Raw genomic sequence first — 11,893 nt, 5'->3', positions numbered from 1 at the left:
ATATTAGTTTTGTGTCATGTCTGTGATCTGCCTTTGTTCTACAAAATTAAACAACTGAATGAACAAGACTGGCGATTCCACAATTTTTGCCAGGGGTTGCAGACTCCAATGAAGTCCTTATCAGTACATTTTGTCACAGAAGTGAGACTTGACTTCAGTTTCCATGGAAATAAGACTGTAGTCCACATCAGAGTCTGGATCACAGTCGCCCCTCCCCCTGCCCCTCCCCTCTCCTCTATGAAACCCCCCCCCCCGACACACACCACACACCGTTTGCTGCTGTGTTTCTGCTGCTGTCGACAGATTCCTGAATCTGGATCAGACCACGTCCTGTTTCTAGTTCTGCTGCTTCTGTGACGGAGTGAGGACATGAGGACATGAGAACATGCGGACATGAGGCCATTCAGGTGTGTGGTCTGAGCTGAGTCCACATTAGGTCCAGCAGGACGGTGTCGTTCAGGTATGGACTTACTGAACTTATATCTGACATCATGAGTCAGTGTCTTCATCTGTTGGACTGTTTCTGTCCCTCTGTATCTGTCCCTCTGTCTCTGTCTCACTGTTTCTGTCCCTCTGTCTCACTGTCTCTCACTGTCTCTGTCCCGCTGTCTCTGTCTCAGTTCCACTGTCTGTGTTTCACTGTCTCTGTCCCTCTGTCCTTGTCCCTCTGTCTCACTGTCTCTGTCCCTCTATATATATCATAATATAATGATATTATTGATCATCGTCGTCCTCCTCCCCTCTTTTTTTAGATTGTTCTCACCGCTCGCTTTCTGCTAAGTCACATGACCACGTCACCATGTCAGTGACAAAGTCAGACATTTGAAGTCAGTGAATCAATGAAGTTAAAATCATTGACTTTGGTGAAGGAGAGTGAGTGATTTACAAACTTCAGTTTAACAGTGAGACAAAGACGAGGTCATGTGACACGGTCATGTGACGTAGATTTGATGACATGAGTCTTTTGATCAGTGGATAAAATCATGTTTTCACAGAGAGTGAGGCTGGTTCTCAGCAGCAGGGGGCGCTCTCAGCACAGTCAGTATCAGTAACTGATACCAAGGTCACCATGGTGATCATGAACACACACACACACACACACACAGAGGTTAGGTTACAGCACAAAGGACTGCTGTGTGTGTGTGTGTGTGTGTGTTCATGTATAGGTTAACGAGAGGTTACACTTATCTCAGGTTAACCTCAGGTAACCCCGGTTAACTTTATTTAACCCCTGGTTAGTAACCTGGTTCTTCCTCTGCAGGATGTCTGGTAATTGGTCCATCCTGAGATTGTCATCAATGGCTCCACCCAGCAGTGGAATAGCTCCACCCCCTCCCAACACCTCGCAGTATACCCCGCTCTCAGACTGGGAGGCTCCCACTTTCACTCTGGCTGCTCAGTTCCGTGTCGGCGCCACCTTGCTCCTCTTCCTGTTTGCAGCCTGCAGTAATCTGGCCCTATTGGCCAGCGTGTGGTGTGGGCGGGGCCGGCGGCTGGCGTCTCATTTGCGGCCTCTGATGCTAAGCCTGGCATCGGCTGACCTGATGATGACGTTTGTGGTGATGCCTCTGGATGCAGCATGGAATGTGACGGTGCAGTGGTTCGGAGGAGACGCGCTCTGTAAACTGCTCTGCTTCCTGAAGCTGTTTGCCATGTATAGCTCCGCCTTCATCCTGGTGGTCATCAGCCTGGACCGCCAGCACGCCATCCTGCACCCGCTGGATGCTCTGAGTGCTCGCCACAGGAACCGACGCATGCTCCTGCTGGCCTGGAGCCTCAGTCTGCTGCTGGCATCACCGCAGGTCTCTGACCTTAACATGATGACATCACACCTGTGTGTGTTCACTTTAACAGTCTGTACTGGTCAGTCCTGGTCAGTCCTGGTCAGTCCTGGTCAGTCGTAGTCAGTACTGGTCAGTACTGGTCAGTCCTGGTATGTAGTGGTCGATCTTGATCAGTACTGGTCAGTAGTGGTCAGTACTGGTCAGTAGTGGTCAGTAGTGGTCAGTACTGGTCAGTCTTGGTCAGTAGTGGTTAGTCCTGGTCATTAGTGGTCAGTCCTGGTCAGGCCTGGTCAGTAGCAGTCAGGTTTAAATCCTTGTGGAATGGTGTGCAGATGAAAGGATTAAAGACCGCCTGCTGTTAGCTCAGGCTAAAGACTCCCTTTGGTTCCAATGAGGAATGCTAAAAATGGTAAGATGCTATGAACAGGAAAACAGCTGTAGTTTGGTTTAAATGAGCTGAAGCTTCAGAGGGTTTTAGTAGTGAGGGATTTAATAAATCGCTCTCTCTGTCTCTCTGTCTGTCTCTATCTCTGTCTGTCTCTCAGCTGTTTGTCTTCAGGACTGTCTCTGTGGACGATGTGGACTTCACTCAGTGTGCGTCTCACGGCAGTTTTGGCCGTCGCTGGCAGGAAACTCTTTATAACATGTTTCACTTCACGTCTCTGTACGTGCTCCCCCTGCTGGTGATGAGCTGCTGCTACAGTCGGATCTTGCTGCACATTCACCGTCAGCACCTGAGGGAGACAGGTAAGCTGCACCTGACACACACACACACACACACACACACGGCTGTGACCTCACTGATGTAGCCCCTCCCACTCAGCTGGGGAGTCGTACCTGCGACGCAGCGGCACCGACATCATCCCGAAGGCTCGGATGAAGACTTTGAAAATGACGGTGGTCATCGTGCTGTCATTCATTGTGTGCTGGACGCCGTATTACCTGCTGGGGATCTGGTACTGGTTCCAGCCCGACATGCTGCGTGTCACGCCCGAGTACGTTCACCACGCCCTCTTCCTGTTTGGGAACCTGAACACCTGCTGTGACCCCGTCATCTACGGCTTCTACACGCCGTCCTTCAGAGCCGACCTCGCTGCCTGCTGCCGCCACCACCGCCGCCGCACGACCAGCAGCGTCCACGCCTCGCCACCGCGTCCACACCGCCAGAGAGGGTCAGAGTCTGAGCCGGCCCCCAACAACCAGACCGGACACTGACCGACCAGAGGACACTGACCGACCAGAGGACAGGAAACAGTTCAGAGGACAGGACATAGATCAGAAGACAGGACACAGATCAGAGATCATTTGATTCTTCTCTATCTACAGATTCCTCTGCTGTGATTGGCTGTGACTCTGTGATCAATAATGTTATTAATGAATGAATGAAGAGTGGAGACAGTTTCTACTCAGTTTATTTGGTTTCATGTGTCGACAAAATCACCTTCAACATCACAGATATGAAAAAGACTGAAGTTCACTTCCTGTTTCACTTCCTGTTTCACTTCCTGTTTCATTTCCTGTTTCACTTCCTGTTCTCTTTAAAGCTTTGATGTGTTTTTGAGACACTCCTATAAATGCTATGAGAAAAATTAAAGCGTCACTTATGTCATTGGTCCTCGCTTCCTTCTCTACGTTCAAAACTACGTTCAAATCTATGTTCAAATCTACGTTAAAAACTGATAAAAAACGATATTTTCACTGATAATAAACCAATCATTTGTTAATCGAACTGAAAGAATAAAGTTCTAGAAAAAGAATGCAACACAGTGACCTTTGACCTCTGGTCTCTGTGCTTCCTTATATTTATTTAAAAACAATTATTATTCTCGTTAGAAGAAATATGGTAAATATTGGTTTGAAATACAAAAAGTTTTGGTTTTGAACGCATTCATCTTTGACCTTTGAACTTCATCTTTGGACGTTTTGCAGCTCGTTTTTACATTTTTAAACGTTTAAATCATTACATTTGGCTAAAATTCTAAAGGCAGACGTGGGAAAAAAATTAATTCATCACCATTAAAGGACACATATCCAAATACATCGTCTCCTGATGACCAGCAGAGACAAACTCCTCCTCCTTTGTTCTCAAACTGTCCAACAGACTGACTTCCTTTAACCAGGACAAGACCTGGTTAGAGGAAGTGTCAGTCAAACGCGAACCCAGAGCTGAGCCTGGGGGCGGGGCCAGGGTGAGGGGGCGGAGTCAGAGTGAGTGGTCTCATTACAAAAGCATTGGCATAAAAAAGTAGAAAAAATGGTTGTGTGGCCTCAAGGAGCCTTTTGGTTTCAGGTCAGGGGTCATCAGCAGGTCAGAGGTCAGCAGCGGGTCAGGGGTAAACAGCAGGTCAGAGGTCATCAGCAGGTCAGAGGTCAACAGCGGGTCAGGGGTCAGCAGCAGGTCAGGGGTCAACAGCTGGAGGTGACGGTGAGTGAAGCCTGAGGTAGCTCACTTTGGAGGAGAGGGGGCGGGGCATCCAGCTGACTGTCACTGTCCTCTACACTCTGACCTGAGGTGACCTCAGTGAGAGGCTAAAGCAGCGTAGAGGACCTGGTCTCTGGTCAGACCAGTAGAAGGCCTCGTTGTCCAGGGAACTTGGCACAGACGGTGAAGAACGTCAAATGAGCTCAAAGTGAAGAAAAAGGTTTTGGTTTCAACAGGAAACATCCAGGACACCATGATGGTGACATCATCATGTAACATCACACGCAGTCCTGTGACAAGGTGACCATGTGACCTGGACGGAGTTCTGTTGTTTTATCCAGTGCCTGACTGGACAGGTGAAGTTGGATCAACCATGACCATCACTGGAGGAGGGGTGGAGTCACATCTCTGTGGGTGGAGCGCACACTGTTACACCACCTGTAACCATGGTAACTGTGTGTGTGTGTGTGTGTGTGTGTATGTGTATGCACGTGTTACCTGGCTGAGCTCAATGCTCTCAGGTGTTTGACCTTTAGAACCTCTGACACCTTTCAGTGTGGGCGGAGTCTCCCAGCTCGCCGACTTTCTGCAGAACACAAAGAACAATAATGATGATGGTGTTGATGATGATGATGGTGATGGTGATGGTTATGATGAAGATGATGATGAAGATCTCACCTGCGTCTGTGGACCAGCAGGATGAAGAGCAGACAGCAGAGGACACAAGCGAAGCTGCTGTGAACGACGATCAGAAGAGTGGACATGGAGTCACGTGACTGGTCACAGTTACAGCTGACACCAGCTGAGAGGCAGAGATCAGAGGCAGGGGTCAGACTGCGGTCAAGCAGAGGTCAGAGGTCAGGCTGAGGTCAGAGTGCTTACCTGCTGCGGTGTTTCCTCCATCTTCCAGAGAAACCAAGCGACGGTTGGACAGACTGTCTCCGTTTCCGTTAAACGCCACCAGCTGGATCTCATACACGGCTGCAGGCTCTGAACAACAACAACAACAACAACAGTGTTAGTGTCTGTCTGTGTGTGTGTGTGTGTGTGTCTGTCTGTCTGTCTGTCTCTGTGTGTGTGTCTGTCTGTGTGTGTCTGTGTGTGTGTGTGAATGTCTGTCTCTCTGTCTGTCTGTGTGTGTGTGTGTGTCTGTCTGTGTGTGTGTATGTGTGTCTGTCTCTCTGTCTGTCTGTCTGTCTGTCTGTCTGTGTGTGTGTGTGTCTGTCTCTCTGTCTGTCTGTCTGTGTCTGTCTGTGTGTGTCTGTCTGTCTCTGTGTGTGTGTGTTTGTGTGTGTCTGTCTGTCTCTCTGTCTGTCTGTCTGTCTGTGTGTGTGTTAGGTGAGCTCACAGACTGACCCAGGTGGGAGACGGTGTGTGTGTTGATGTGTCCTGGGAAGACTTCCTGTCCCTGAATGTCAGGAGTGGAAACTCCGCGGTATTCCAATCTGAATCCTTCCAGCTGTCCAGGTTTACTGGGGAGTTCCCAGTAAACCTGCAATGCAGTCTGGTTCAGAACCTTAGTGAAGAAGGTGGGAGGAGGCGGGACTGTGGGACAGAGACAGACAGACAGAGACAGACACTTTAAAAGACACACAAAGGTTTTTTTCTGAAAGACGGCAGATAAAAAAGTGGACATGAGAGGTGGTGTGTTGAGGACACATTGTTGAGGACATGGTTGTGGGCGTGGGCGTGTGCGTGTGCGTGTGCGTGTGGACACACCTCCTCCCATGGTGGTGGCAATGACGGCGGTAGAGCGGCGACTTCCTCCCTGGGCTGAGTACGCCTTCAGGAAGATGGTGAAGGTCGTCGCTGCTTCAAGGTCGTTGAAGTCGTGAGTGAACGTGTTTTTACTGACGGCCTCCTGGACCTCAGCACTGTCCACCTCTGACAACACACAGGTCAGAGGTCAAAAATACATCTAATCTGATTGATCGATTGATTGTTCTAATGATCTGCTCTGTGATTGATTTATCGTGCCTCACCACCCAGTCTCCGTATGTGCAGGACATATCCGATGACGTTCTGGCCTCCGTGCTCTGTGGGCGTGTCCCAGGTCACCCGCAGGCTGCTGGAGCTGAGGGGCACGGCCCTGATGCCGGCGGGGGCCTGCGGTAGCTCCGCCCCCTCAGTGATGGCGAGGCGGGCGCTGGCCTGGTTGGTCCCTGCGCCGTTCTCTGCGATGCACTGGTAGATGGCCTCATCCTCGGCCGTGATGCGGGTGACGGCGAGTGTCCTGCAGAGAAAACACAGACACTTATGTCCCGCCCTCACAGATGACATCACAGTCCCCGCCCTCAAGCTCCTCCTTACGTGTTGCCGTTGGTGAGTTTGACGTTGCCGCTTGGCGTCAGCAGTTTCCCGTTCTTCAGCCAGATGAGGTGAGGTTCAGGGACACCAGCTGCTGTACAACTGAAGACTGCACTGCCCCCTGCTGCTCTGGAGACAGACTGAGGCCACTGCACAAACTCTGGAGGAGCTGCAGAGACACAGAGACACACAGAGACAGACAGACACAGAGACACACAGAGACAGACAGACAGGCACAGAGACAGGGTTAAGTGGTGTGTGTTTATGTACTGGTGTAGTGATGCGTTCAGATCCAGCAGGGGGCAGAAGAGAGAGCAGCTCATTTATTCAAATGAATGTGAAAACTCAAACGTGTGAACTTGAACTTGTCTGTGACCTCTGACCCCCCCCCACACGTCTCTCCTCCAGCAGACAGACAGCTGCCGTCTCGCCCCCTCACTTCGTCTCCATGGTAACCGAGAGACCACATTTACATATGTAATAAACTCATGAGAGGAGTGTAGCGGTCAGAGGGTGAAGAGGAGGCATTCATCAATGAGAGCAGGGGGAGGCGCCATGATTCATCAATGAGAGCAGGGGGAGGGGCCATGATTCATCAATGAGAGCAGGAGGGGCCATGAAGAAAGAAATGAAGTTGATTTGTTGAGAAAGAGGTGACACACACATTATACACACACACACAATATAATGTGTGTGTCTCCTCTTGAATGTCAAGTACAGTTTGCTCTCACTCTTCACCCCTGACCTCTGACCTCATCAGTGATGTGTGTGCTGTTCAGTCTCTCTCTCTCTCTCTCTCTCTCACACACACACACACACACACACACACACACAGCTGCAGATGAGAGGGTCAGAGGTCAGAGGTCACACAGGCTCTTTGTGTGACTGTGTTTCCCAGACTGAGCTTCATTAGAATATGAATTAACATGTGAAGAAAGAGAGAGACAGATAGAGAGAGACAGACAGAGAGAGACACTGAAACACAGGAAAGAACACAGAACACGCTACAGTTCAGACTGTGTGTGTGTGTGTGTGTGTGTGTAGTCAGGAGGAGGAGTCACCTTGTACGACGAGTCGTCCGAGTGCCGTCCTCCTCGCTCGGCTGCCCGGTCTGTTCGCTGAACAAACGTAAACTCCTGAATGTTGCAGAGACGCGTCAGAGATCATCAGGTTTCCTGTCCCCAGAACCTGGACCCCCTCCACTCCGATGGAACGTCCATCTGTCCACAGAGACACAGCTGAGCTCTAACATCACAGAGACTCTGAGCTCTAACATCACAGAGACTCTGAGCTCTAACATCACAGAGAGACTCTGAGCTCTAACATCACAGAGACTCTGGCTAACATCACAGACACAGCTGAGCTCACACAGAGACTCTCTAACATCACAGACACAGCTGAGCTCACAGCTCACAGAGACTCTGAACTCTAACATCACAGAGACTCTGGCTAACATCACAGACACAGCTGAGAACATCACAGAGACTCTGAGCTCTAACATCACAGACACAGCTGAGCTCTAACATCACAGAGACTCTGAACTCTAACATCACAGAGACTCTGAAGCTAACATCACAGACACAGCTGACTAACATCACAGAGACTCTGAGACATCTGAGCTCTAACATCACAGAGACTCTGAACTCTAACATCACAGAGACTCTGAGCTCTAACATCACAGACACAGCTGAGCTCTAACTCCACAGACACTCTGAGCTCTAACATCACAGACACTCTGAGCTCTATTTGAACTTAGTGATGGAGGCAGCAGTGATGTTAAAATCACTTATTTTCTCTATGAGGTTTGGTGTGGGAGAGTGACCTTTGCCCTGTGATGATCATTAACAGGAGGTGAACATTACCAAGGCGACTCCAGGAAACGATGGGGCGGGGGTTTCCTGACGCGATGCACTCCAAGATGGCCGTCTGGTGGACGGTGATTGTGAGGTTCTGAGGTCCAGACAGGATGGTGGGCTCCTGGTATCTGGACCCTGCAACTGGACCCACAGGAACCGAAACCATGGTCAATGGCCAGCCCTCACTTTAGTCAGCCGAGTGTTTTCCTTCGGTTTAGTCTGTCAGGCTGAGTCTGTTTTCCCTCAGTTTAGTCTGTCAGACTGAGACTGTTTTCCCTCAGAGACTGTTTTCCCTCAGTTAAGTCTGTCAGGCTGAGTCTGTTTTCCCTCAGTTTAGTCTGTCAGACTGAGACTGTTTTCCCTCAGTTTAGTCTTTCAGGCTGTGAGACTGTCAGGCTGTGACTGTTTTCCCTCAGTTTAGTCTTCAGGCTGTGAGACTGTTTTTCCCTCAGTTTAGTCTGTCCGGCTGAGACTGTTTTCCCTCAGTTAAAGTCTGTCAGGCTGAGACTGTTTCCTCAGTTTAGTCTGTGTCGGCTGTGAGACTGTTTTCCCTCGGTTTAGTCTGTCAGGCTGTGAGACTGTTTTCCCTCGGTTTAGTCTGTCAGGCTGTGAGACTGTTTTCCCTCGGTTTAGTCTGTCAGGCTGTGAGACTGTTTTCCCTCGGTTTAGTCTGTCAGGCTGTGAGACTCACCAGTGACGGACAGCTGTGCCTCGTTGCTAAATCGAGTGTTTGCTATGTTTGAGGCGATGCAGCGAAACAAACCGGCGTCTATTCTCTGAACGCTGCTGATCTGCAGGACACCGTTAGGAAGCAGCGTGAACCTGCGATAGAAACATGTTGTTCACTGATGTCACGACAAAGATTGTGTCACTTTGTATTCTGTTTCCTGAGATAAGATGTTTGATTGATTGATTGATTACCTGGGGTTGTCTGTGGAAAGTGGGCGTTGGTCTCTCTGCCATGTGATGTTTGCCTCTGGGATTCCGTTTACCTGACAAGTGAGTCTGGCCACACCCCCTTCATCCACAGCAACAGACTGTGGGTGGGACATGAACTTGGGCAGAGCTGTGGAGGAGGAGAGGACATGAGAACAATCATGAATGTTTGTGTCATCGCGTTTCCATGGTGACCGCCGTCACTCACATGCTAGCTGGACGCGGGCCTTGCGGCTGATGATCAGGCCGTAGCGGTTCTGTGCAGCGCAGTCATACTCGCCGGCGCCCGTCTCGTTAGTCTCTCGTCTCTTGGAGAAGTTTCGAATGAGCAGAGTTCCGTTACCGAGCAACACTGCCCTCGTTCCAGTCGCCACGGGAACACCATTCCGCCTCCAGGTGATGGAGATAGGCGCCTCCCCTTCAACCTGACAGTCAAGCATCAGGGGGCGGTCCCTCACTGCAATGACATCACTGGGCTCTGTGAGGAAGGACAGCTCTGAGGCTCCGCCCACACCTGCAAGAGGAGACAAATGAGACAACAAATGCTGACTCAGCAGAAACTGTGATGATGATGGTGATGGTGATGGTGATGATGATGATGATGATGATGATGATGATGATAATAATTGACGGTCTGCTCTCTACAGTTCAAAGTTCTTCTCTATTCAACTTAAACTTGAAAAAGAAGCCCCACCCAACACACACACACACTGTCAGCTGGTCCGTCTCCAGAGACCCGCCCTGATGTCTGGAGTGGTAGACCCCACACATCCTTCTGGTGACCTGTGTCACACACAAACACACACACACACACACACACACACCAAGAACAACCCCCAACAGTTCCTCTTCCTGCAGCTGCTCCAACTTTATTCTCTACTCTCTCAGGTTCAGGTTCAGGTTCAGGTTCAGGTTCAGGTTCAGTGCACCTTCTGTTTTTGATACAGTGGGAATGATCCTGAATCCAGACCAATGCTGGGTCACTGAGACTTAACAAAAGATCGTCACATGATCACATCTTTCTCTCACAGTTGTCACTTAACAACTTCTCACTGAAGTTTATAAACCAGTTTCTAAAGTAGTTTCCGCTCACTCTCCCACAAATATTGGTGTGGTAGAGTGAGTGGTTTACAAACGTCAGTCTAAGATGTGGTCATATTTGTTTCAAGTTTTCACTGAGAATAAGTTTAATATTTGTCTCTTTTGTTATTTATGATATTTCTCAGCACACTTTCTCTTTAATGTGAAACAGTCTCAAGTTCAATCTGTCATCCTCCATCTGCGCCCTCATTATAAAATGTGTCTGTGTGTGTGTGGGGTCATTGTAATCAGACAGACACACCCCCTCCCTGAACCCCAAATCCCCCAAAATCCTCCTCAGCCCCTAAAGGTCATGAGAGTGTGACCTCTCCCACTCTCTCTCTGTGACGTATTGTTGTACAACCGACTGTGACCATGAACGTGACTTTGCTGGTAACAATCACACACACACACACACATGTACACATGCACGCACACACACAGAGACACACACACCAATGCACACACACGCAGACACACACAAACACACTTTTTTTTACAATTGTATTAAATATTTATAAATATAAAGTTTGACATTAGTTAGTTTATCTTTAACTCAGTGACCTTTGACCTTTCAAAAAGCAACAACAAATAAATAAAAAAGAAAGAATAAACAACAATAAACATCAGACAGACCTGAGCAGCAGAGCATCATCATCAGCATGGTGGTCCTTCTGTGAATCCACAGCATCTTCATGTTTCTCTTAAATCATCACAAACATCACACTTGTCTTTTCTTCTCTTCTTCTTATTCTCTGTCTCCTCGTCTCCTCCTCTCCTCTCCTGCCGTGACTCACTGTGTCTGCTCTGATGCTGCTGAGTCTCTGAGGACCGGAACCCAAACTGAGGCAAGAACACAGGGGGAGGGGCCTGTGTAAGGGGCGGAGCCTGGAGGTGGGGGGGTCATTGGTCAGTGTGGGTCTGAGCAAGGAAGGAAGAATCATATATGTATATATATATATGTATGTCTGTGCATGTCAATATACGTACACTACCAGTCAAAAGTGTGGACACACCTTCTCATGTGTTTTCTTTATTTTCATGACTATTTACATTGTAGATTCTCACTGCAGGCATCAAAACTATGAATGAACACATGTGGAATTATGGAATAAACAAAAAATTGTGAAATAACTCAAAACATGTTTCATATTTTAGATTCTTCACAATAGCCACCCTTTGCTTTGATTGCTGCTCTGCACACTCTTGGCATTCTCTCGATGAGCTTCATGAGGTTGTCACCTGAAATGGTTTTTCCCAGAGATACTGAGCACTTGTTGGCCCTTTTGCCTTCACTCTGCGCTCCATCTCATACCAAACCATCTGAATTGGGTTTAGGTCAGGTGACTGTGGAGGCCAGATCATCTCTATCAGTCTCCTTCTTGGGCAAATAGCCCAAACACAGCCTGGAGGTGTGTTTGGGCTCATTGTCCTGTTGAAAAATAAATGATGGTCCAACTAACTAAACGCAACTGCTACTAGAACTCTGTGTGGCATTCCTCTGGGCT

The 11,893-nt window shown here is 48.9% G+C and overlaps 2 protein-coding genes across 2 annotated transcripts; one reads left to right on the top strand and one right to left on the bottom strand.

The window, feature by feature from the left end:
* The first annotated feature begins 282 nt into the window (after positions 1-282).
* LOC122774140 (gonadotropin-releasing hormone II receptor-like) lies at positions 283-3,393 on the top strand. Its single transcript, XM_044033189.1, has 4 exons — positions 283-460; positions 1,262-1,802; positions 2,330-2,531; positions 2,608-3,393. The coding sequence occupies exons 2-4, from the start codon at positions 1,263-1,265 to the stop codon at positions 2,997-2,999; spliced, it is 1,134 nt and encodes a 377-aa protein (XP_043889124.1). The 5' UTR covers positions 283-460; position 1,262; the 3' UTR covers positions 3,000-3,393.
* Positions 3,179-11,201, bottom strand: LOC122774139 (immunoglobulin superfamily DCC subclass member 3-like). The gene is made up of 14 exons (XM_044033188.1): positions 11,022-11,201; positions 9,514-9,819; positions 9,291-9,435; positions 9,061-9,191; positions 8,376-8,510; positions 7,575-7,733; positions 6,517-6,682; positions 6,189-6,439; positions 5,926-6,090; positions 5,563-5,751; positions 5,089-5,196; positions 4,885-5,008; positions 4,705-4,792; positions 3,179-4,614 (listed from the first exon to the last, which is right to left on the bottom strand). The coding sequence occupies exons 1-14, from the start codon at positions 11,080-11,082 to the stop codon at positions 4,540-4,542; spliced, it is 2,103 nt and encodes a 700-aa protein (XP_043889123.1). The 5' UTR covers positions 11,083-11,201; the 3' UTR covers positions 3,179-4,539.
* Between the last annotated feature and the right edge of the window lie 692 nt (positions 11,202-11,893).

The sequence above is a fragment of the Solea senegalensis genome, linkage group LG9, assembly GCF_019176455.1.
Source record: "Solea senegalensis isolate Sse05_10M linkage group LG9, IFAPA_SoseM_1, whole genome shotgun sequence".
Classification (NCBI taxonomy): domain Eukaryota; kingdom Metazoa; phylum Chordata; class Actinopteri; order Pleuronectiformes; family Soleidae; genus Solea; species Solea senegalensis.
Note: the sequence above shows the minus strand (reverse complement) of the source record. Positions and strands in the feature narration are given on the sequence as shown.

Excerpts from the sequence above, each read along its gene's own strand:
- LOC122774140 (XM_044033189.1), top strand. The coding sequence starts at position 1,263 with ATGTCTGGTAATTGGTCCATCCTGAGATTGTCATCAATGGCTCCACCC. Across the intron at positions 1,803-2,329 it reads TGCTGCTGGCATCACCGCAG|CTGTTTGTCTTCAGGACTGT; the intron begins GTCTCTGACCTT and ends TCTGTCTCTCAG. Across the intron at positions 2,532-2,607 it reads TCAGCACCTGAGGGAGACAG|CTGGGGAGTCGTACCTGCGA; the intron begins GTAAGCTGCACC and ends CCTCCCACTCAG.
- LOC122774139 (XM_044033188.1), bottom strand. The coding sequence starts at position 11,082 with ATGAAGATGCTGTGGATTCACAGAAGGACCACCATGCTGATGATGATG. Across the intron at positions 7,734-8,375 it reads CGTTTCCTGGAGTCGCCTTG|ATGGACGTTCCATCGGAGTG; the intron begins GTAATGTTCACC and ends CTCTGTGGACAG. Across the intron at positions 4,615-4,704 it reads AGAGCATTGAGCTCAGCCAG|AGATGTGACTCCACCCCTCC; the intron begins GTAACACGTGCA and ends CTCCACCCACAG.